This window comes from Dendrobates tinctorius, unplaced genomic scaffold (assembly GCF_039654945.1).
Source record: "Dendrobates tinctorius isolate UK_male_01 unplaced genomic scaffold, ASM3965494v1 ptg000063l, whole genome shotgun sequence".
In the NCBI taxonomy this organism is placed as follows: domain Eukaryota; kingdom Metazoa; phylum Chordata; class Amphibia; order Anura; family Dendrobatidae; genus Dendrobates; species Dendrobates tinctorius.
Window position 1 is genome coordinate 2,213,047 of NW_027361731.1, and position 25,860 is coordinate 2,238,906.

General features: G+C 46.6%; 2 protein-coding genes across 8 annotated transcripts in view; both read right to left on the reverse strand.

Annotated features, from left to right (window-relative positions):
* Positions 1-24,077, reverse strand: part of LOC141094181 (uncharacterized) — an 87,781-nt gene extending 63,704 nt beyond the window's left edge. The window contains exons 1-6 of the mRNA XM_073579941.1: positions 23,929-24,077; positions 17,059-17,205; positions 16,750-16,929; positions 16,551-16,674; positions 16,373-16,470; positions 16,085-16,175 (exon numbers count right to left, since the gene is read on the reverse strand). Coding sequence (XP_073436042.1) covers positions 16,085-16,175; positions 16,373-16,470; positions 16,551-16,674; positions 16,750-16,929; positions 17,059-17,136 — 571 coding nt within the window. The 5' untranslated portion in view covers positions 17,137-17,205; positions 23,929-24,077. The remainder of the gene's footprint in view (positions 1-16,084; positions 16,176-16,372; positions 16,471-16,550; positions 16,675-16,749; positions 16,930-17,058; positions 17,206-23,928) is intronic.
* The window catches only part of LOC141094149 (uncharacterized), a 454,882-nt gene that overhangs the window by 267,363 nt on the left and 161,659 nt on the right, over positions 1-25,860 (reverse strand). The window lies entirely within an intron of this gene.

Consider the following 25,860-nt stretch of genomic DNA (forward strand, 5'->3'; position numbering starts at 1 on the left):
GCCTCCGTAATGCACCAGCTACGTTCCAGCACTTGGCAAATGATGTTTTCAGAGACATACTTGATATTTTTGTTGTGATTTACTTGGATGACATTTTAATTTTTTCCAGCAATATCGAGGATCATCAGCGACACGTGAAAATGGTTTTGGATAGTCTACGGCAAAATCATTTATACATTAAACTGGAGAAATGTGAGTTTCACAAAACAGAAATTCAATTTTTGGGATATGTTATTTCTCCCCAGGGTCTCAGCATGGATGTAAGCAAGACGCAAGCCATTCAGGAGTGGCCAACTCCCAAATCAGTGAAGGAGGTACAGCGATTCATCGGATTCGCTAATTTCTACAGACGATTCATTAAAAATTTTTCAGCAATCGTTGCACCCATCACTCATTTAACCCGGAAGAAGACACCATTTGTCTGGTCACCTCAAGCTCAAACAGCATTTTCCACATTAAAGTCTAAATTTACGACAGCTCCCGTTCTCGTACATCCTGACCCAGACAAGGCCTTCATAGTGGAAGTGGACGCCTCGGACTGTGCGGTAGGGGCCATACTCTCGCAAAGGACAGGTGAGAAAGATCTCTTGCATCCGTGTGACTTTCTCTCTCAAGTTATCACCTGCCGAAAGGAATTAAGACGTTGGCAACAAAGAACTGTTAGCCATTATAACCGCATTTAAAGAATGGAGACATCTGTTACAAGGAGCATCCCAACAGATTGTTATACTCACGGATCACCGGAATCTCGAATTTATGAGGTCGGCAAGATGTCTAAAACCCAGACAGGCTCGGTGGAATCTTTTCCTTAACCAGTTTGATTTTGTCATCTCCTATAGGCCGGGCTCTCGCAATGGAAAGGCTGATGCACTGTCCAGGATTCATGCAGATGAAGCAACTCCGGCTTCGCCTCCAAGGACCATTCTATCTGAGAAGAACTTTGTAAGTGTCCTACATAATCAAGATCTTTAACGGAGATTAAGGAGGCTTATGCTGCAGATTCGCTTTTGGGGCTACCCCTCACCCAGGTAAATCTAACTTTCAAGAATGGACTTTGGTTTCAAGGACAGCGTTTGTATGTTCCAGAAACAGTAAAACTGAGTGTCTTAAAACTAATGCATGACTCAAAGTTTCCCGGCCATAGGGGAGTTCAGAAGACTCAGGAATTTCTGTCTCTTTTTTTTGGTGGCCAACCTTTCGGAAAGATGTGCTTCAGTATGTGTCGTCATGTGAGGTATGTGCCAGGTCAAAAGTTCCTCGCTCCTCACCGACAGGACTCTTGCAACCTCTGCCTGTTCCTTCTCGGCCTTGGGGGTCTATTTCAATGGACTTTATTGTTGAGTTGCCTCTGTCACAGGGGAAAAACACAATTCTAGTAGTAGTTGACCGGCTGACTAAAGCTGCTCATTTCATTCCCTGTGCTGGTGTACTAACGGCTAAACAAACAGCAGATCTTGTTGTACAAAATGTTTTTCGTTTGCACGGAGCTCCGGATGAAGTAATATCGGATCGTGGGGTACAATTTACCTCACGGTTTTGGCAAAGCTTCTGTGCTGCTCTGGACATCAAAGTAAAATTGTCATCTGCTTTTCATCCACAGTCTAACAGCCAAACTGAACGGACCAATCAGACCTTGGAACAATATCTGCGTTGCTATGTGTGCCACCTACAGGACGATTGGGTGAGTTTGCTTCCGTTGGCTGAATTCACATATAATAATTCTCAGAATGCTTCCACCAAATTGTCTCCGTTCTTTGCCAACAAGGGATACCACCCCAGTATTCTTCCTCGACTTCCAATAGACATGTCTGTGCCTGCGGTAGCTGACCGCATTTCATCCTTGCAACGCAATTTGGAAGTTCTTAAAGACACTTTAGGTTCAGCACAGGAAAGATACAAGAAGGCAGCAGACAAATTCCGTAAGCCAGCTCCAATGTACAAGGTAGGAGACATGGTTTGGCTCTCAACTAAGAACTTGAAGCTCAGGATCCCAACGTCTAAACTGGGGCAAAAATATGTCGGCCCATATAAGATCAGCAGTATAGTGAATTCTGTAGCCTGTCGACTCAAGTTGCCTAACTCATTGAAAATTCATCCTGTCTTTCATGTTTCTTTGTTAAAGCCGGCAGTGCCTAACCCTTTTCCCGGACGCACCTCTGCTCCTCCTGACCCAGTTCTCGTTGACGAGCAAGAGGAATTCATCGTGGAAAGGATCTTGGATTCACGGGTTCATAGGAGACGTCTCCAATACTTGGTAAAATGGCAAGGATATTCGGCTGAAGAGAATTCCTGGGAACCAGTGGAGAACGTCCATGCTCCTCACTTAATCAGACTGTTCCACAGCAGATATCCCAATAAGCCGGACTTAAGATCGTCCAGAGGACGTCTTTTAAGGGGAGAGTAATGTAAGGACTTGGCCTGCATATCCGTTTCTCTGAAATCCTTGCCTTATGTCTGTCGCTCAGTTTCTGCTTTGCCCTTAGTTTAGTTCATTTTTGCCCTCATCCAAGATGGAGTCACGAGCCTCAACGGGGGCCATCTTATTTCCTGTGTTGATCTCTCTTGTTCCTGTCTGCTCTGTATATAAGGATGCTCTGTATGATTACTCATTGCTTGAGTATACTTGTTCTTGGACTTGTTATCAAGCTGGAAGGACTGCTACCTAGCTCGTCTCTTCGTTACCTTGGGATACCCCGCCTGCCTGTGAATCTTGGTCTCATTGTAAAGACTTGTTTCTTCGGATCAGCTCTGCACCCACCTCCACTTCAAGGACTGTTTCCTGCTAGCAGGCCTGGCAACTTGGACTTCATACGTCTCCACGGTCTGTACGTTTGCTAACTGCCTTATTATCTTCATCTGCTTTTACCCTGCTGTGTCTTATCTGTAAACCTGCTTGATTCTGATAAATACTACAGAACTGAAAACCTATGAGCTCAGGCCTCTTTTCTGATCCACGTCACTGACCTCCATTACACAGAGTATATAAAGTTATAACACCATTGTTCTGTCCTTGTATTCTTACCCAAACAGTTTCCACAGAACTCCCAGTCTCTGAAGGTTCAATCTCTGTGCAGATATACGTGTTTCTAACATGCAATGCAACACATCCTCCTCGTTTATCAAGTCTGTTTCTTGCAAATAAGTTGTATCCTTCTATGCCTTGTATTACAATCATGTGTATCGTCCCACCAAGTTTCAGTGATTCCAATGACATCATATTTCTTCTCCTGCGTTAGTAGTTCCAATTCTCCTTGTTTGTTGCCCATGCTTTCTGCATTAGTATAGAAACATTTTAGTTTGTGATTGGTTTCTCTTTCTCCAATATTTTTATTATTTAGATTTTTTTTGTCTTTGTTCTTTCCTCCCACTTCTAATAGCAGAGTTCTCAATAGCATTTATCAGGTGCATGGCTTTTTCTGGCCTTTTGCTTCCCTTCCCACATTGTTCTAGTTTAGAAATGGAAAACTAATAGAAAACCTCATCGGATGAACCAGTAGAGCGTAGTGTTCAACTGTTTGTTCATTCTGCCTCCCAAATATGGAATAAAAAGCCACCAAGCAATGTTATGTTGGTGAAAATAATACTATTAAAAGCTTCTACTCATCCTTCAAAAAATATGGCCCCAGTAAGGCCCATCATCTGTCAGTGGAAAACTAGAAGTTTCCACATTATTAGTGGGTTAAAGGCTCTTGCAAAGCTTCATGACTTCCATAAACCAATCCAGAAATATCTGCTATCCCAAAGTCAAATCTCCCTCTCGTCTCTGAGCCTTGAAGTGTGCCCAAACAACATCAGCATCCCTGTATTTGGCATTATTAAAGTGAGAAGAATCCACTTTATTTACAGTGTGTCTCCTGGAGCACAATCTGGGTACGAGGTGTTGGTTAATAAAATGGCAAATGTGCAATTTTCACTTTCCAAGATCCACAGAGTGCTAATTTCCAGAAAGTGTCTGTGGAGTCAAAATATTCACTGCTCCTATACATGAACTCATTGAGGTTTAAAATTTCTAAGATGGAGTCACTTTATCGGGATTTCTACTCCTCTGGTTTTCTGCCTTTTTGATTTATTAGGGCTTCTACAAATGGTGTGTCATATTCCCTCTGGGGAATGTGTGGTAAATTATGGTTTTCTTGTCCTGATGCACTGTAGCACTTCGAAACGCGTTGACTGAATAAAGGAGAATCTGGAAATACTTTCTGTCTGTACTTGAATCTATTACATGTAATATCAACAGCACAGATTATTCACAAATTCTGATGACCCCTTGGACCTGCAGTATCCGGATTTATAAGCCATGGAATTGTTGTATATACACAACTAAATTAGGTTAGCATAACCTTATTTAACAACTTTATCTCCATAGGATAAAACCCTATTACACATTTTTTCTCCTCCTAGTTTTATCTACATCCTCTCTGGAAACTGCTCCTGCGACATTTACTTCTGTCACCAGGCGCTGCCGTATTCATTCTGCAGGCAAGTGCTGTTATTGGAGGAGATGTCATAGCCAGAAGCTCTGGGTGGCACCGGCGCTGTCCAGTCATTAAGATTAGGGTGCCTGGGAACTATAGTACCATCCATTCTGGTGGTATGGGTGTGTGTGCTGTCCAGGTGAAGTATTCTGCTCCCTGCTTCAGCCAATTGAAAATAACTTCACTGTACTAAAGCTCAAAGCATATTGCCGGAATCTGCCAGACACAGCGTTGTGCTCCTCTGGTTCAGTCCGGTGCTCAGCTCCCGGCTTGTGAATTTGTTTCCAGTTGTGAACCACGGCCCATTTACTGACTACTCTTGAGTCTTCTCATTCTTTATTTTCTCTGCCCTCCTGGTTCTGACCCGGCTACCTGACTATTCTTCCTTCCATCTGTCATGGTTTATGCAGGATCCGGGACAGGTGGTGCAGGGGTTATAGCTTCAGATGAGCACCCCTCCCTGTCATTTAAACTAATGTGAGTGTGCCCGACCCTGCTCCGTTTGTGCCTCTCGCCTGTTCCTGTACGCTTGCCTGGTGTATGACCTGTTTTGGACTTGGTTTACGTCTCTTGGATTCTGACTTGGTACCCGTCTGCCCGACCCGTGTATGACCCCTGGCTTTGTCTTGACTTCTCTACGTTTGCTCCTTTGGTACCTCTGCTGTCATCTCGTGTTTTGACCCTCTGCTTCTCCTGACTACCCGCTGTTTCTCGCTCCTGTACTACGTTGCCTGACCTGTGCATGACCCCTTGGCTCTTCTGACTACGTTTTCTGAGTAATCTCTGCAGCACTGATACCTCTGACCAGCGCTGCTGCATCTCGGAGGTGAGCTCCGCCCACTCCCCTGACGTGCGGTCACATGGTAGGAAGGTCCTGCGGGCACTGAGAGCTTCTCTGCCGCTCCTCCCCTCCCGCAGGTCCTGGAGCAGGATTTCTTACCTGACACCGATCTCCTGCCCTGCTTCTGGGACTACCGTACCTCCAGTGCACTACCTGTCTGAATAGGGATCTCTGCCACCTGACAGGCACACCACTCCTGACTGCTGTCACTGTAAGCGTGACACCATCTCACTCCACAGAACAGCAGGTATCACCATGGCTCAAGCCTAGGAGTCTGTGTAAGTCCAGGTCTATGTAGAGGAGTTAAAGGGTAATGAGCAAGACAATCCCTGGGATCTGGAAAATGGAGTGGATAGTGCCAAGCTTGTTCACGGTGGACATCTTTTGAGCTGCCAGGTAACCACGAGCAGTGTCCCCAATACATTGTGTCAGAAAAACTATTCCAGCAAGATCTGCAATTTAGTAGTGCTCCTTCCCTTCTGATCCATTTATTTCCTTATATCTTTTGTGAAAAATTCTAAAGATTACCACATAGAGTGACACATGTCAGATTTCATATGTGAGGCCTGACTAGGAACACAAAACTGGCCGCGGGAAGTGATTAAATCAGAGTCCTTTGGGCTGTAACTACTGTAGTCAAAAACTGTGAATATAGACAATAACACATCTACTGAAATGATCAAAGTCAACGATCTTCATCAGTAATAAATGAGTAACTAGTAGAGAAACCTCTCTGGGGTAACTAGAGTATGTGGCTTGGTGGCTCTTGATGAATTTCAAGAAGAAATATTGGACATGCAAAGAAAACAATCTTGCCGCCCCCCCTCATAGGGTATTATGCAACCAGGACTGATATACTGTATATAAAAAAAAAAAAAAAAAAACAAAAACACACAAAACTCACCTCTCCTCCTCGCTCCCGCACCAATTCCGGGGGCGGCTCTGCTCCGATTAAGTGATGTCATCATGCACCCACTGTGTCAGAGACAGATGTGAATTATGGGAGAGGGAGCGTTACCTGAGGCTCTCTCCTCCATTATTGCTTTCAACTGTATCCACATCTGATGCAGATTTAGTTGAATGCAGCGCTCACTGGGGGGCGGCATTGTTGCCAAGTCCCCCTCACTTACAACCCCATAGCAGCCGCATGGGCTGTGGTCCCTTGCGGGAGCAGGGGCCCTGGTCTGTGGGCCCCAATAGCGGACAGCATGAAAGTGAAATGAATATTTAGATCTGTGGCGCCCCTGAGGCTTCAGTGGCCACAGAGGTACTGCACCTTCTCCTAAGGTGTGGTGCCTCACCATCCAGGTAAGGTGGGAACTCCTAACCACACTCCAACACCTGCATCCCACACACAGGATAGTTCAGCAGGGGCCCATCCATGCTTTATGCTGGAAAGGTAATAGAGTACCTTTTGTGGTGCCTGGCTTCGTAACACGAGAGGTGCTGGGAGATGGGTGGAGTTAGTATAAAAGAAGAGGAAAGTGTAGGATTTCAGTTCAGTCTGAGGTCAGTCTGAGTCAGTCAGTCTGGGAAGTACAGTCACTAAGTGAGGAGTGAGGATCCCTTGGAAGAAGGGATGGAGGAACGAGTGCTGCAGCTGCCCCAGTGATCTGGGCCAGCTGGCACGGGAAGGAAAGGAAGGAGAAGAGACGTAGAGCTGAAACTACAGCTTCCATAGAAAGACAGAACAGATCGGAACGAAGGAGAACAGAAGGACGGTGGGAAGTGGGTTAGAGAGATAGACAACCCTTCCAGTCCAAAGCGCAAGGCCGGGGCCCGATCCCCGAGGTTGACCGGATCCTTAATATCCAGCAACAGACACCGGTGGAGTAGTGAGCCGCTAATGCCTTACTCCCGTCATAGACTTGGGACACAACAGCAACTTAATAAAGAGCCGGGACTCTGGAGATAGAGATCCCTGATCAGGCTACAGCTGTCTGTCATACAAGTAAGGGTCTTAGGAACCCGAGACAAGAGGCACTACAGGGAACCACGGTACTGGGGTACTTCACACTTAAAGGCGCAATAGAGGAGACCTTCAGGAAGGTACACGTTGGCGGAGTGTTGGAAGGGAACTTTCCATCTTACTTGGAAGTTGGCTGGGGCCCTGACCTGGAGAACACAGCACGGAGGCAGGCACCTGTGTGAACTGCAGACTGTGAGTAAAGCTTTGGAACCGCACACTCTGGTGTCCTCCAGTTATTCCAACACCGCTACACCTGGGTACCTGCACCAACACCATCTGCACCTCCCCGCCATTACTTCATCTACACTGCCCTGGGACTACAGCTCCACCTGTGGGGAGCTTCACCATCTTTGTTGCGCACACCATCAGTCCCAGAGGATCTTCACGCAGCGTCGGCCTAACACCATACTTGCCGAACACCACAGGTGGCGTCACGAACTATGCATATAAACTATAACATAAACCACCATTTCATCGGGCGCCCAGGGCCACAGACCGGGTCACCGCCACCGCAGCACAACCCCCTGACACTGGCCCGGTACCGAGTACCCCACAGCCCTGGGACGGGGCGACCCAGATCCTCTCCACACCCATGGGGGCATGAAGAAGCGTGAATATTCATTTTTCTTTAGCAGCGGATCAGCCTTCGGCTTTCTGTCACCCTCTGCTGCTCTGCTGGCACCGGGGAGCCCCATAGTAACTGCGTGGTGTGCCGTTATGAGCGACGCGCTACTGGTTGGAGGCACCTGAAGCAGGGGGGGCCCTAGGCAACTGTTGGCCCTACATGCCAGCTGATGTCAGTGCCTGGGTCCACCGGAGAAGCCTCCGGTTCTCCAGAGGCCCAGTCTGACCCTGAGTGCAGAGGTAAGGTGTCTTAAATTTAGATCTTGGGTATTTGGAAGTGGCAATCAAGAATTTTTTTCAAAGACTAACAGTGAGTTACAGACTCACGTAAGTGAGGCAGGCCAATCCCATCACTATCAAACTATCATACAGAATGTACATGTAAATAAAGATAGAATAAAAAAGTTACATCCACAATGTATGTATGATGGGAGAGCTCCAACATTAAACCCTTCATGACATGCACCGTACTAGTACTGTGCATGTCGTGTCTCCCCCTTTGACGTGGGCTCCTGCGTTGAGCCCACATCTTTTCCCGCACATATCAACTATTTTGAATAGCTGACATGTGCCCGGAACAGCCGTGGGAGGAATTGCGATCCACCAGCAGCTGTAAACCCGTTAAACGCCACTGTCAAACTCTGACAGCGGCATTTAATGAGCGCTTCTGGCAATTGCGCTGGAAATCCCACCCATCGGTGACTCCATCACGTGATCGCGAGTCATCGATGGGTGGACATGACAAAGAGAAGTCTCCTCCAGACCTACAGTATATGGTTGTCACTATCGAATTGCTATGGTCAGCGCTCATAGCAACTCAGCAATTCTGCTACATACAGGCTATCTGATCATTGCATGTATGTAGCAGAGCCCATCGGGTTATGACAGCTTCTAGTCACCAATGGAAACTATAGAAGCATGCTAAAAGTAAAAAAAAGTATTTAAAAATATTAAAAAAAACATAAAGGTTCACATCACCCCCCTTTCGCCTCATTAAAAATAAAACAATAAAAAGAATCAAACATACACATATTTGGTATCGCGGGGGTCTGAATTGCCCGATCTATCAACATAAAAAAGAATTAACCTGATCGCTGAACGGCGTAACGAGAAAAAAGTCAAAATGCCAGAATTTAATTTTTACTCTTCGCCACGACAGCACCCACTGGAGGTATCGGATCCGCCCATTTGGAACAGGAAACCCTACAGGAAAGATAAAAGGGGCGGTCCGCCTTTCCTCCTCAGTTTTGGTTTCCTGTTCCAAATGGAGCAGGATCCTGCAGGATCTTACCTGGGCCATGCATCCGCCTGTGCGGTCTCCTCGGAAACGGCAGGGGCTGCGGTCCGGAAGCAGCGTCGGGGGAGATTCCGTTTGACGGCTCCCCCCTCGTCTGGTGGCATAGTGGTAATGACCGGGTCCGGGGAGGGCCGCCCGGTCTTACCAGGGAGCGGGCCGGGCCGGTCCGGCATCCGGGGGATCCCCACCCCATCGGTGGGGATACAGCGTGGAGGTGAGGCCATGAGCGCGCGAGCCGCGCGTCTGAGTAGCGGTGGCGCGGGAGCCGGCCGGAGCCCGACGCTCCTATACCCCGGAAGTAATGGTTGAACTTCCGGGGTAGGATGGCGATGACGCGGCGCATGCGCCCTGTGACAGGGCGACTTCCGGGGGCACGACAAGAATAAAGATAAAACAGCGCTGCAGCGCTACATCGTTGGAACCATGTCGTCCCCCGCAGAGTCGCAGACCCCAGCAGGGGATTCAGCTGGGGGCAACTCCACCAGGGACCGCAGCGCCAGGACAGAGACTGCCCGCAAGAGCGAGGCAGCAGAAACCCGATCCAGACCGTCTCAGCCATCCGACCCGGTATTAAGCTTCACTGGGTGAGTGTGCAAAGTATATACTCTACCTATTAAGCTAACCTCCTCCCTCCCCCCCCCCTCTCTTTACCTTTGACCTCTCACTTCAGTCAAAGAAAAAAGAAAAAACTAAACATAAAGAATGCGCATTATGTTCAGATCCTCTCCCTGACTCCTACCCCAAAAAACTCTGCAAACAATGCATGAAAGAGACCAGGCAGGGGTCGACGATATCTTCCAAAGATATCCGAGCCATAATTAGGGAGGAAATACAAGCCATCAACCGCGCCAGCACTCCCGCAGAGTCCAGTCATAAGAAACAGGTCATTGTTAGTTCAGAGTCAGAGGAAGAACGGGAGTTAAACTCAGGCTCCGCATCCACGTCCTCATCGTCATCCTCGGAGATGGAAGGACGCGCATGTTTTCCACTGGACAGCGTAGATAACCTTGTAAAAGCGGTTAGAAATACTATGGGGTGTGAAGAGGAAAGGGGAGCCCAAACCGCGCAGGACATTATGTTTGCGGGATTGGCAGAGAAAAAGAGGAGATCATTTCCGGTGATACCGGCAATTAAGGACCTCATCAAAAGAGAGTGGGAAAAACACGACCAGAGGGGTTTTCTCCCATCAGCTTCAAAACGGAAATACCCGTTCACTGATGAAGATCTATTAAAATGGACTAAAGTACCAAAGGTGGATGCAGTCATATCCTCCACTTCCAAACAGACCTCGATCCCGGTCGAGGACGCAGGATTGTTAGCAGACCCATTAGACCGAAAGGCTGAATCTTCGCTCAAAAGGTCCTGGGAATCCACCACCGGGGTATTCAAACCCGCAATAGCCAGCACATGTACTGCTAGATCAATGCTGGTATGGCTAGATCAATTAGACCAGCAGATTGAGCAAAGAGTGTCAAGGGAGAAACTGCGTGCAGCCATCCCGTTGATAAGAGGTGCAGCTGCCTTTATGGCAGACGCTTCAGCGGACACCCTAAGACTGGCAGCGAGGTCGGCAGCCCTGGTGAATAACGCCAGACGCGCGCTGTGGATAAAGAGCTGGAAAGGGGATGCACAATCAAAATCCAAAATTAGTGCAACCCCATGCGAGGGTGAGTTCCTCTTTGGAAAAGCCTTAGACGAAATTCTCGCCAAGGCAAAAGAAAGGAAAAAGGCCTTCAGTGATTCTCCCATTCCGTTTTATAGGAAAACCTTTAAGAGACGGCCATTCGGGAGAAGAAGACAATCGGACAGAACGAATAGATGGGCCACGAAAGACGAAAAGCAGAAGGGTACCATCTTCAGAGGGCCAACATATAGGAGAGATAAAAATTAAGAGTTTAGACCCACCAGTTGGGGGTAGATTAAAATTTTTTTTTACCAAGTGGGAACAAATTACGTTAAACCCATGGATTTTGAACATAATCAAGGAAGGAATAAAGATTGAATTCCTTCGGATCCCCTATGAGTTCTTTGTTATAACTCGCCTTAATTCCTCACTTCAGCAAAAGGCTCTCGAAGACGAGATTCGAGTCCTACTAGCTAAAAAAGTTTTAGTTGACGTCCCTGAGGAACAACAGGGTAGAGGCTTTTACTCTCCCCTGTTTTTGGTGTCTAAACCAGACGGTACGTTTAGAACCATTATTAATTTAAAGAAGCTAAATTCATTTATAAAAAATTATAATTTCAAAATGGAATCAATTAGATCCACTATAAAGCTTCTTTTCCCAAATTGCGTAATGGCAGGGATTGATTTAAAAGATGCTTATTATCATCTCCCTATACACAACAGATTCCAGAAATACCTAAGAGTCGCAGTGGAAGTCGAGGGAAGGATTCGTCATTTCCAATACGCGGCAATGCCCTTCGGGCTTTCCACGGCACCAAGAATATTTACCAAGGTGATGGCAGAAGTGATGGCCTACCTTCGCCAAAAGGACACACTAATTGTGCCATATCTAGACGACTTCCTAGTAATTGGGAATTCAGTCAAACAATGTACTGAACGCGTGACTGACACAATCTCCTCTTTTCAGAGCCTTGGCTGGATCATCAATATCCAAAAGTCCAGACTCGATCCGCAATCTCTCCAGACATTTCTAGGATTTCAACTAGATTCCTTGACCCAGAGATGTCTACTACCTCAGGTAAAAATCACCCTCACAAAACAAAAAATACAAGCAGCTATAGATAAACCACGTGTATCCTTGAGAGGAGCAATGTCACTATTAGGATCACTAAATTCTTGCACCCCGGCAGTCCGGTGGGCCCAGTACCATGTCCGTACGCTACAACACCAAATCCTCCAAGAGGATAAGCGACATAGTGGTCATTTGCAGAGCAAAATAACCCTGTCACAAGAAGTCTTGACTTCCCTAGAGTGGTGGTTAGACGATGACCATTTATGTTCAGGAGTACCATGGGTTATAGTTCCATCCTGTATCGTAACCACCGATGCCAGTCCCCAGGGCTGGGGAGCCCACATGGAGAATGGGTTTCATCAGGGAAGGTGGAGTAAAGAGGAATGCGATTACTCATCTAATTTAAAAGAACTGACTGCAGTGTTCTATGCTCTATACAACTTCCTTCCGCAGCTCCAACAGAAGCATGTAAGGATCCTATCGGACAACACCACCACAGTGGCATATATAAACAGACAAGGAGGAACTCGATCAGAGACTCTGATGTCTTCAGCGGCAAGAATTTTAAACTTAGCAGAAAACTATTTTTTGTCCCTCTCGGCCCTTCATATCAGAGGCGAGAGCAATCAAAAGGCAGACTTCCTAAGCCGACACACTCTACGACAAGGAGAGTGGTGCCTCAATCGGAAGGTCTTCAGGGACATAGTAGCCTCATGGGGACAACCCGAGGTGGACCTTTTCGCCACAAAGGAGAACAGGCAGATAAAAACATTTGCCTCCCTATCTCCGTCAGATCACCCAGACATACTGGACGCCTTTCTAGCTCCATGGAATTTCAACCTGGCGTATGCGTTCCCTCCATTGATCCTCATACCTCAAGTAATTCGGAAGATCAGAGACGACAAAGCAAGAATAATCTTAATAGCACCGTTCTGGCCAAAAAGACCGTGGTTTTCGTGGCTGCAGATTATGTCAATAACAGATCCTTGGATCCTTCCGACTGCCAATCTACTCTCCCAAGGCCCCTTTTTCCACCCTCAAGTGCTCAGCTTGCACTTGACGGCGTGGAATTTCAGAGGCAGTTATTGAGGACAAGAGGATTCTCGGAGTCCTTAATTACTACACTACTACAAAGTAGAAAACAGTCCACAACCCAAATTTACACTAGAATATGGAAAAAATTTCTTCAATTCCATACATTACCTCATACAGCAGAAGTTCCGATAATCCCAATCTTGGAATTTCTGCAGAAGGGGAAAGACTTAGGCTTAGCAGTGAATACACTGAGAGTACAAATATCGGCATTAGGAGCACTATATGGCCATAATATAGCAGGCAACAAGTGGATAACTCGTTTCATTACAGCATGTGAACGAATAGCTCTAATCCACATACCCTCCGTCCCTACATGGGATCTAAATCTGGTCTTAGACGCCCTAACGGTAGACCCCTTTGAGCCGATCGACACAATACCCTTCAAATACTTAGCACTTAAAATGGCCCTCTTAGTATCACTGACCTCAGCTAGAAGAGTGGGTGATATCCAGGCCTTGTCAATAGATCCACCTTTTTTCCAAGAATACCAAGACAGATTGGTATTAAAACCAGACCCTGCCTACCTGCCAAAAGTGGCAACAAAATACCATAGATCTCAGGAGATACTCCTCCCAACCTTCTATAAAAATCCCTCTACTCCGGAAGAGCAGAAGTTCCATACTCTGGACGTCAAAAGAACTGTCCTAAAATGTATTGAGAGGTCCAACAGTTGGAGGCAGAGTAGGGCCCTATTTGTTTCATTTCAGGGCTGTAAGAAGGGGTATGGAGTCACGAAGAGCACCATTTCCCGGTGGATCAGAGAGGCCATTCGTTTAGCCTACTCCGCAAAAAACGAAGATCCTCCAGGGAACATCAGGGCGCATTCCACCAGGGCAATGGCAACCTCTTGGGCGGAAAAGGGAGATATTCCGATTGAAACTATATGTAAGGCGGCAGTTTGGTCATCCCCTTCTACCTTCTATAACCACTACAGACTTGATCTTTCATCAACCTCTGACTTAAGCTTTGGCAGGACTATCCTTGGCACGGTGGTCCCACCCAGGTGATGGTCTCTGGAATCTCTCCAGTGGGTGCTGTCGTGGCGAAGAGTAAAAAGCCGGATTACTTACCGGTAATGCTCTTTTAATGAGTCCACGACAGCACCTGCTCACTTCCCCCCCCAAGGATATCAATAGTTAAAGTATATTAACCAAATAATGGATAAGAAAGATGTTAAAATAAGAGAACATTGCCTAATCCTTGGCGGTTCTTCTGGTACTCTGAAACGTAAAACTGAGGAGGAAAGGCGGACCGCCCCTTTTATCTTTCCTGTAGGGTTTCCTGTTCCAAATGGGCGGATCCGATACCTCCAGTGGGTGCTGTCGTGGACTCATTAAAAGAGCATTACCGGTAAGTAATCCGGCTTTTTTTGGTGGCCACAACATTGCACTAAAATGCAATAACAGGCGATCAAAAGATCATATCTGCACCAAAATGGTATCATTAAAAATATCAGCTCGGCACGCAAAACATAAGCCCTCACCCCATCCGAGATCATGAAAAATGGAGACACTATGGGTCTCGGAAAATGATGCAATTTTTTTTTTAAACAATCTTTTAATTATTTTTCACCACTTTTATGAAAGAGAACCTAGACATGTTGGTGTCTATGAACGCGTAATGACCTGGAGAATCATAGTGGCAGGTCGGTTTTAGCATTTGGTTAACATGGTGAAAAAAAATCCAAAAACCAGTTGTGGAATTCCACTTTTTTTGCAATTTACACCATTGGAATTTTTTCCCATTTTTAGAGTATACAGTATGGTAAAATCAATGTTGTCATTCAAAAGTACAACTTGTCCCGCAAAAAACAAGCCCTCACATGGCCATATTGACAGGAAAAATAAAGTTATGGCTCTGGGAAGAAGGGGAGCGAAAATCAGAAACGCAAACACTAAAAAGGCCTCCGTCATGAAGGGGTTAAACTGGAGATGCGCTCATTTATGGTGGACAATTAGAGCTACTACGAGTCCTGATCAGAAAAGTAGAGAATGTTTTAGTGCTCCTGATTTCAGGAGAGTGGGAAGAAATCTGAATTTCTTAGGATTGAAAACATAATGGAATTTATGACGTGGAGCGATGAGATGAAACCAGGGCTGGAGCCAACACATCTCCTGCAGGCGGGAATAAATGTATATTACAGCCACCAGCCACGCACAGCTTAGAGATATATCATGCCACAGGTGTATTTTATGTAGCTTCTCGTCATCCTGTTTGAAGTTAGTCAGTTTTAAAAGTCAGGATAAAGAGAAACTGTTGTTATTGCACAGAAATTCACACTTGGCCTCACTGCACATTTAGGCTATGTGCCCACGTTGCATTTTTTATGCGTTTTTCGGGGTCAAACCGCATCAAAAACGCTTAAAAGAAGCATCCCATTCATTTTAATGCATTTTGGCCTTATTGTGCCAATGGATGCGTTTCCTTAGCGGTAAAAAACGCAGCATGTTCAGTAATTTCCGCTTAGGTCCGCGTTTTTGGCTATTTTCTATAGTTCAGAAGACGTGCGTTTTCTGGGAAAGAGACCCGTTTCCTGAGCGTTTAAAACACAAACGTGGCCACATAGCCTTAATGTTGTCGATCATAAAAGTGAAGTTTCGCTAGAAAGACTAGACCTGGTCTTGTAGGGACCATATGAGCACATTCAGCAGCACAGAAGGGAGAGAAGGGAGATTCATCCAATAAGATATCAGGATCTAGGAAGCCAACAGCATCATTACCCTCCGATTTCCCTTAGAGGCCCATCATAATATTTTGCTTCAAGTCACTTTCTAACTGGTCAGCACATTCTACGCACGCTGTCATTTGGCTTTGTAGTTTACAGATCTGAGCAGGTAACGGTCAGCGTCTTTTCATTTCAGTTGGTAGGTGGATCTACAAGGTTGTAAGTTCTATAGAAAAGGGCCTTCAATGACCAAAGTTATTTGAACAGTTTTAGATGGAGGAGAATGTTGGAGGAGAATGTTGTGGTCTAGAGTTAAAATGGTGATCATGGTAATACGGCCGGACTACACCACCGATAAAGCAGCCACGGCCAATGACTGAGAAGAATCTGTGACTTCTCTGCATTTAGTGGTTACTACTCACCTGGGTAGTCATATGTAGGAATCTCCTCTTTACACCGCTCATCACCCCTCACATATATCTCTGTAGTATTAATATGGGTCAGATCTTCACCCTGAAACAAATATTGTAAAAGTCACAGACAGATGGAGAAGTCACATCTATGATCAGCTCTAATCCTGCCATCTCCACCATTCTCATTACACAAGCATAAAACATATAATACTGGTGGATAAAACAAGAATGAGAACGCGAGATCTTCACAGCCATCTACACATCATAGGGGAGATTCCATGACACCTCTCCATCTACCTGAGGATATGGTGGAACACTGGAATCTTCTTGTTTATAGTCCTGTGGAAGACGAGGATGGGGACATCTCTCTGGTGTTATCTCCTTACTGGATAGATCTGGAGGAAACACATACAGGGACTGAATTCATTCTTTACATACAGATAATAGGCCGTGTGTATTTAGTCCTGTCTATTACCTGGTGATGTGAGGGGCTGGGGAACCTCCATCATGACGTCCTTGTACAGATCTTTGTGTCCTTCTAAATACTCCCACTCCTCCATGGAGAAATAGACCGCGACATCCTGACACCTTATAGGAACCTGACACATACAATGATACTGTCATCCCCCCCATAGTGTTACCGGATAATGTCCCAGCATTCCCAGCAGTGTCACCTCTCCAGTCAGCAGCTCAATCATCTTGTAGGTGAGTTCTAGGATCTTTTGGTCATTGATGTCCTCATACATCAGGGGGTGAGGTGTAGGCCCCGTGATTGCGCTCTGGGGTCTTCCCCATCCCTCAGACACAGGGTCCTGGCAGCGCTCACTAGAGGTCTTCTTCACTACTGTGTAATCCTGGTTATGGAGAGACACATTAATAAATCTCACTACAGACATTTCCAGAGTCCTCACCTCTCCAGTTCTGCCCATCTGTTATTCCCATAGATAAGAATGATGTAATGTGACGTCATCAGAATCTCTCACCTCTCCAGTAAGCCGGAAGAGGATCTCTAGGGTGAGGTGTAATACCCTCTCTGCCATCTTGTCTCTGTCCATATCCATCCTTCAGGGGTAAATCAGGAAAATTGTCTTAAATAGATCTTCACTGAGAGGATCTGATATTGTAGAGACCTGAATGAGAAGAAGATGAGCCGATGTAACATCATAAAATCCTGTGTAATAATACAATTACTGGAGATAATAAGGGAAACATATGAGGAGATTATTTTACAGTATTTAGTTTCCTTCTTTATATCTACTAATAAAACCTATATATTTAGGCCACAGACAACAAGCAGTTTCTTCCTCGGAGTCGGCAGCTGAATACGTTTCTCATAGACTCATCTTCCATAACGCTAATTCTCGTCTCATTTCCCGACACTGGAATCGGCATTAGCAATACTGCAGGAGATATTCATTACACGTGACAGGAGAAATAACTACTTCATGATGAGGACGACATCTTCATCTTCTACTACGGCTCTAGAAACATATTTGGCCAGAGTCCGTCACTGACTCCATCCCCACCGGCCGTCTATATGAAGGTTTCCCGTCTTCCCCGGACTGTAATCTTCTATCACGTTAGATCTCAGCTCTGAGTCACACACAGAAGTTTGAGGCTTTTAGAAAAGATTGTTTGTAAGAACAAGACTGGAGATATTTGATGCCAATATCTCCATATTTTTTCCCTCTGGATGTAATTTTTTTTTAGAAGAAAATTTCTCATCCTTAGACATTCATATATTACATGAAAAACACACAAAAAATATGTTAAAATGTTACAAAATAAAATTATGCTATACACTAATGCACAGAGATCATATAGACTATGGCTGAAAATAGTTCAAAAGACTACATATTAACACTGAAAGGAAAGAACTGGAAGCTCACAGAGGCGTCTTATTAAGTTGTGACGAAACGTGCATTGGGGCGACGGAGAGTACTTAGACCTACACCATCACCAGTAAGTAGCTTTATTTTAAACCTTTCATGGCTTTCATTTTGGGCCCTTTTGTCTAATACATGATTATAATAGTTGAGTTACATCACTCACTCTAGGCCATTCTTCCAGGGTATTGTGATGACACCTATGAACGAGCACAGAGAGTGCAGGAACAAGGCACACAGTGCGCAAGGACCTGAGACTAATGCAGTGAGCACAGGACCTGGCACTAAGCAGTCACGTAACCAGGGGGCGGAGTCACCGCACGTGAGTACAGGGAAAGAAACAGTGCGCAGAGTGCAGGGCACAAACAGAAAACGTGGTCAAGAAGAGCCGAGAGTCAAAAGCCAGACGAGAGCATAGTACCTAGGGATAAGACAAAGAGTAAACAGAGACAAGCCAAGGGGTCAGATAACCAGGTGGGACAGAGCAGTACAAAGCAGGATGCAGAGACAAATGTCAGGGGACAAACCGGGTCATACACAGCAAAGCACACAACCACAGAGACACAACGTTTACGGACGAGTAACCTGGGTCAGCAACCACAAACCGAGGATACGGACGTATCACCGACACCAAATCCAGGAACTGCCATCATTAAATAGCCGCCCCAGATCCAAAGAGAGGAGGACTAAATTAACCCTGACCTGACCAAGATGGAGGCGGAACCATCCTGTCCAGAGTCATGACAGTTATTTTACCAGCTATTTCATTAGGCTAATGGCTGTGGCCATCTAATTCAGATTGTTAAATGAATGGACCCATTACAATTTTGCTTGCTTCTATCTGATAGTGTAACTTATACTAGTGTACTGTGTTGTTGTGCCACTAAACACTTTAATTTGCTGGTCTTTTACGCTACCATTTTTTGCTTAGCAGTCTCTGTATCTGTGTCGTCCCTGAGGGTTCAGTCGCCACAGAGGTACTGCACCTCCTCCTGAGGTGTAGTATACCACTTCCCAGGTAAGATGGTAACACCTGACCAGACTCCAGCACCCACATCCAGCACAGACACCTTAGAACAGCAGAGCACCCTTTATGGCAGCTGCTTTGGTTCATGAAGGGTGCTGGGTGGAGCTTAGAAACACTAGAGGGGAAAGCTGACAGGAAGTTAGGTCAGTTCCCCTATGGGGGAAGGAGGGAAAGGATGCAGCAGCCTCCTGTGAGCTGGAGCTGCTAGCAAGGAAAGAGGAAGAAAGAAGGATCACTTGTTCAGAAGGAAGATAGATAAGCACGGAACGTGAGGAGGAAAGAGACTGGGCACTAGGGCTAGTGCAGAGCCCTTGTATAAGTTTAATGCGCCAAGGCCAGGCACCGGTATCCGAGGCTGGCTGTGTGTGATACTAATGATCCTGCAGCAGAAACCGGAGGAATAGAAGTTGTGACCGCTTTATTCCCACCTAAGACTCGAAGACACAGCAGCACCGTGTGTGAGCCGGGACATGACTGTATAGAGTCCCCGAAGCAGGCTACAGCTGCCTGTCATACGAGTGGAGTTATAAGTAACATCAAGAAGGAGGAACTTGAGTGTAATTCAGAACTACAAGTACTTCAGATTAGCGCTAGAAAGGAGACATTCAGAAAAGGCACATTTGGAAGGGAGTGCTGGAAGGGTTAATCCATCTGCCTGGGAGTTGGCTGAGTCCTTGACCTGGAGGCTGCAGCATTGAAGCGGGCACCTGTCTGTGCCAGAAACGTGAGTAAAAGAATTGGAACTGCACTCAGTTGTGACAGTGCCTTCTTCCTGCGCTAACTTACTCAGCACGGCTACATCCCAACACTACACCATCTACCTCAACATCTTCTATCACTGACCTGGGACTACAGCTCTACCTGTGGAGAGCTATTACATCTTTGCTGCGCTACACCATCTGTCCCAGAGGATCTGTACCACAGCGTCGGCTTAACACCTTCATTGCTGAGTACCACAGGTGGCGTCACAAATTATCTACCTATAAACTTTATTCCATTCTACCCATTTTACATGGACACCCAGGGCCACGGACCGGGTCACCGCCACCGCAACACATCCCTTTGAGACACCGGCTCGGTACCGTGTAATCCCCACACCTTCCCTGGGGGTGATCCATATCTCTCCATAGATGTATTTTAAATTGATTAAATAAAAATTATCTTAGGATTATACTCTGAGCCTCCAGCTCTTTCCTCTCAGTGATAAAGTGAAAATGAGGATGGTGGTACTGTGGGATCATTATACTGTGTGGGGGCACCATAGTATGAGAGTAATACATTATTCCTTGCTTCCCGTTATCACACTTGCTGCAGTGCAGGCTCCACTAGATGGCAATAGAGTGGAAGCAGGACTGCACCTAAACAGAGCAGGCCTGTTGTGCTTCAAGCGAGGCCACCACAGGCGGCAGCAGAACAGTCAAGCAAGCCTAGTCAAGCAACACACTGTAGCGCAGTACCAAAAGAATAAGCAAACTCAGGGTCAGAGACAAGCCAGGGGGATCAGTAACGGTCTGGAGCAGATATGCCAAAGACAAGAGACAAAAGAAGGTCAGGGTACAAGCCGAGTTCAAGTACCAAGAAGTCCAGACACAAAGGGGACACACAGAGTCAGGACAGGGAGCACGGAATAACACAGACACTGGTCGAGTCAGGAATAGCAGCAGGACAAATCAGGATGTAACAGAGTCCGCTACTCACGCCATAGGCAGAACTATAACTGACATCGCCTGCAGGAAGCAGCAGTGATAAATAGCGAACCTGAACCTAGACTGAGGCTGGAAAAGTTTAACTCTTAACATGACCAGACCGGGAAAAAGGGAAAACAGGACTCAAAACCCGGTCTGGATCATGACACCCATCTTTCATAGTTGGTGTTAGGGACGGCAGAACACACTAAATATCAAATAACGTAAAGTGCGTTCGCCGCCCGGGGTCCACCGTGCAGAAGGTGTTAACACTGCTGCTAGTTAATGGCAGACGCACAATGTGGCAGTATAGCCCACGCGGGTTGAAGGTCACCCGGCGTGCCCTGGCGAGTTCTGTTATGTTCACAGAGGCGCCTTAAGGCATAAACATAAATGCTGAGCCAGTTGACCTCACAGGTCTCAGCGGTGTGCACGCACGCTATATGGTCACAGGACTCGGGCCCAAGACACAGGGTCGGTGTCCGTCTAGACCTACTGTGCATGCGGCGTCGCTACCGTGGATGCCAACAAGTGCTGCTGACTGCAGCGCAGTGACTGACCCAGCCGCTCTATGACAATGCCCAAGAGGGGGCGCACTGTCGGACGCTAGTGCTGTGTAGATGCTAATTGTGGCTGTAGCTTGCCACTGGCTGGCGCTGACTCTAAAGCTAAGTCCCTATACACACTCGTAATATCAGAGGGAGGGGATCTTAATGAGTCATTCGCAGGTTCATGCATCCATCATCATTCACACAGTAGCAACTAGAGACTATTCTAGCGCATGGCCGAGCAGCCATGCGAACCTTTTATAGCCAGGACCTTCCGGAAGCTTCCAGATCCCTGAGATGGACCAATCAGATCTGGAGAAGGACCTGGACGTGTGACTCCCGATCTCCAATGGGAGATCGTCTCGTGAGCATGTTCAGTGGAGCAACAGAAGGACTTAGCCTCTGGAGCGATTTGCTGCTGAGCAGCCTGCATTGCTATTGCTGACCCAAAGGTGGCAGCAACAGCCAGACCCACAGAGCAGGTCTGGGCAGAGCTTCTGGAATGCCGGGACTGCTGAGCAAACTTCTCTGCGGTCAATAAATAATGGGAGACCGCAGAATGTGAGGCTCTGGATTCCTGTTGAGCCGCTGCAGGAACCCGACGCCTAACAGTTGTGTCGTTTGTATCTTTCAGCGGAAAAGGAAGAAAACCATTGTGATTCTTATAAGGAGACAACACAAAACCCCCTAAATATAACATTTTATAACAACCCCACAATTTGTGACTCTTCAGGGTAAATCGCTCTCTCACCATTGGATTAGAGCTGATACTATGAAGCTAAAGAGACTAAACAGACTTTCTGTCACCTCCATAAAGGGGCACTTTCCCGTGTTTGTCAGAACTGTCCGAGGATTATTAGAGGTGATAGTTTCCCCCCAATTAGAAGGGACACCTGTGGATATTGGGGTCTTTACCTGCTACAGTCCTGGTGGGATTTACTCTATAAAGTGCTGGAATCACTTTCTCCTAAAGGGTTAAATGGCATCTGTAACTTCAATGTCTTTCTATGAAACTTCTTCTCTGAACTTTCTTCCTGTTTTCTGCAGTATTTCTATTACTCTCCGGAATCAGGAAAGTATTAAGTCCTATAGAAACTGCGGAGAAAGAATCATTTCTAATTCTGTGTTTCCAGGATTCTTCTTGTGGGAATTGGCTGCGATATCCCCTGTGCAATATATTTCTAGTATTAGTAGGTTATAATCCTGTCACTCTATGGACGTGCGTGGTTGTTTGTTTCTTTACCTTTTTTGCTGTGTCTTGTGTCATTTATTATCTTTATGTCGCGTATGTGTATTGGTTCTGACATTTGGGATCTTGTTGTCATGTGACAATCACTATACAAGGAACACCCAAGGGATACAATACTGGCTAATAAAAGGCGTCCGAGCCATTGCAGCAGGTGTGTTTTCACACCACAACTCCCTTTCCATGATGTCCCCATGAAACGCTGCTTGTGACGACAGCTGATGTACAGCTCCCAGTCAGGCTGCGCTCCGCGAGACAGGCGAGAGCGGTGATGACATCAATCATGTTACTGAAATCACCGCTATTGCAGAGCGCAGCGTGACCGGGAGTGACCTATGAAACTCTGATCTCTGATTTAAGGGCATAAAAATTGAACATTTGAAAATTGCAAAATTTACCACATTTTTTAACAAATAAATGTAAATCATATCAAAGAAGTTTTACCACTATTATGAAGTACAATATGTCATGAGGAAAACAGTCTCAAAATCAGTGGGATCCATTGAAGAGTCCAGAGTTATTACATCATAAAGGGACAGTGGTGAGAATTGTAAAAATTGGCCTGGTCAGGAAGGTGAAAACAGGCTTCAGGGTGAAGGGGTTAAATACACCCTAGGGCCACATGAAAGACACTAAAGGATACAACTTAATAATATTTAGGGTGCGAACAATAATCTAAGCGCTCCCTTCTATAACAACTCTCCCTGAGCTGCCTCCTGAGGACGGTGTGCCGAGCATCGCGTCACTGGGTCTTCTATAAACCCGATAACGTGATGCGGCCGGACAGTCACAGTCAACATTACTGTGTATGACGGGAAAAATTGAAAAACAAACCATGGTTACATACACTTTCCAATGCTGACAGCACATGTCAGATACAGCATATATATCAAGTCCATACAGAATTATTAGGTTGTATCTTTTCCACGTAACCAATTTACACCTTACCAGAGAATCTCGTCTCTATGTCCATACACTCCCATATTCCGTCACGTTTGAGCATTATTATGATGTTACCACTAGAAATTGCTACTGTAGAAGAATTCTCCCTTTAATCAGCTGGTCAGATGGTGATCCTGGAGAATCTAGTCATGGTTCCCATATCCCTTCATACTTGCGCATTGCATTGAGTTTCATACACGCTCCTTCCTCCAACCGATATTACGGTTTATCCTCCCCTTCAATTCCCTGATATTCGGGGGTCGGGAGTCCAGCCAATGGAATGCTATAAGTTTTCTCGCTTGGAATAAAACTTTGCCAATGGCTATAGCCAGGTGAGACTCCGGGTCAGTGCCATCCTCCAGTAGCCCCAGCACACACACACACACACACACACACGAGGATCTACTGCGAGTTGTATCCCAAATACTTTATCCACCAGAGAAAGAACCCCTCTCCAGTGCGGGCCTATCTTTGGACATTCCCAAAACACATGCAATAGAGGAGCTTCCCCACACTCACATCTAGGGCATTTTGCATCTGTTCGCACTCCAATCTTATGTAGGAAGCTGGGGGTCCTGTCTGTGAATCAGGTAGATCTGGGAAAGTCTCTGGGCTTCGCACGGTGACAACCTAGGAACATTTGCCAGAATCTCCTCCCATTGCTCCCTTGTTATAGGGCCCACCTCCGACACCCATCTAGAGCACACCTTTATAGGGGGCTTCTCCAACTGCTTTATTGCCATATGTTTATATATACTGGATATCATACCCTTTTTGTGGGTCGCAGTAGTTATCATATCTATTAGGGGATGATGCTGGATCCTCAGATCTGTGTTTCCCTGTGTAGCCAGGGGATGTCTGATTTGAAAATACTGAAGTTGTTGGAAACTTTTAAAAGTAGAATTGTTATATACCTGGTCAGTCATACATATACCCTTTCTCTCCCAGTTGGAGAATCTCCCCAGTTTAAACAACTCACTATATTTGAAATCCCAGCATGTTTATTGGCTGGGAACTCGGGCATGGCGCTCCATCACCTGCGATAATCGAGTAACAAGCTTGTCCGAGCTCCCGATGCCTGATCGAGTAGTGGAGAGCGGCTCACTCATCACTAGTGTCTACATTATTGTGCTGGAGCAGAGCTAGGAGAGAAATAATCACATTGTGTGGGAACTTCTTGGGGCTTCTGTCCTCTCATCCTGCAGTTGTCTGAATGGATCTAATCTGGAGCTGGGAACCAGCGAAGCCGCATTCTGTCCACAGCTGTTACGTCACTGTTCACACCACACAGAGACCCCAAAAGAGCCTCAGTGCTGAAGGGGTTACTGTCCCCCATGCCCAGTAATGGGGAGCCTTCAGCACTTACCTCCACCTCCACCTCCACACATATGGCTGCTGTGTGCGCACAGGACCTGTGATGAGGTCACAGGAGGGGAGGAGTCAGGGGTCACATGATCAGGGCCCTCAGTGTGTGCAGGACTCTGCTGTGCTGTATTCAGCTTTTCTGCTGGAGTTGCTCCTTTAAGAACAGGGAATGCTGCAAACAGTAGAACAATTCCCCCCATTAAGTGATTGGATCCTTCCAGATCTGGGGAAGATCTTAGTGATATTACAGGCGGGAGATTCCAAGAGAGCTGGATTCAGGGGTGATCCTGGTGCTGAATGAGCCGTGCGGCCTCCATCTTAGAGAGCGGCCACAACCCCAGACGATGCAGCGGCCGGAGCAATGTTAGTGATGGAGAGAATTTCTGCGAGCAGCAGATTAATGAAGAATGTTTTCCCGGAACCTCCTGGGGCATCAAGGAAAACCCGTCTCCCATCTCCACTTGGAATCTGAGCCATAATTGCCAAATCCTCCGATCTGTGGTCATCACCATAGAGGCTTATATAATGGGACACATTCTCTCATCTTCTCCATATCATGGCTTCTCTCTCCGAATATCTCCGTCCATAACCCCACAGTCCGGTGGAGCTGGTGCCGGTAACCCTAATGCTATTAGAGCTTTACTATTGAGACCTTCGCTCCTTTCTTCTGGAGTCAGGAGGACTTTGGTGAATATGTCGGCAGTGACATTCAGGGGTGTATCTGGGGGGGGCAACCGGGGCAGTTGCCCCGGGCGCAGTCGGGCCGCTGAATGCAGCGGTCCGCAGTGTCCTCCCTGGCGGCTGCGTTCTGCCGCCCCCCTGGCCTGAGTGTCGGCGGTTCTCTGTGTCAGCTGTCAAGCTGACAGCTTGCGCAGAGAAGGTGCGTGTGCCGGCTCCCAGGGAACAATTGTACTGACGTCTGTATAGACGCCAGTACAATTGCAGCTCTGACCGCCGGGCCAGAGCGACGTCAGCAGCGTGACATGTCATGTGATCACGCTGCTGACGTCACTCCCCGGCGCCCAGAGTGAACGCTCAGCGCTGGTGGTAAGTGTGCTCCAATGTGGAGCTGAAGAAACCACCGAA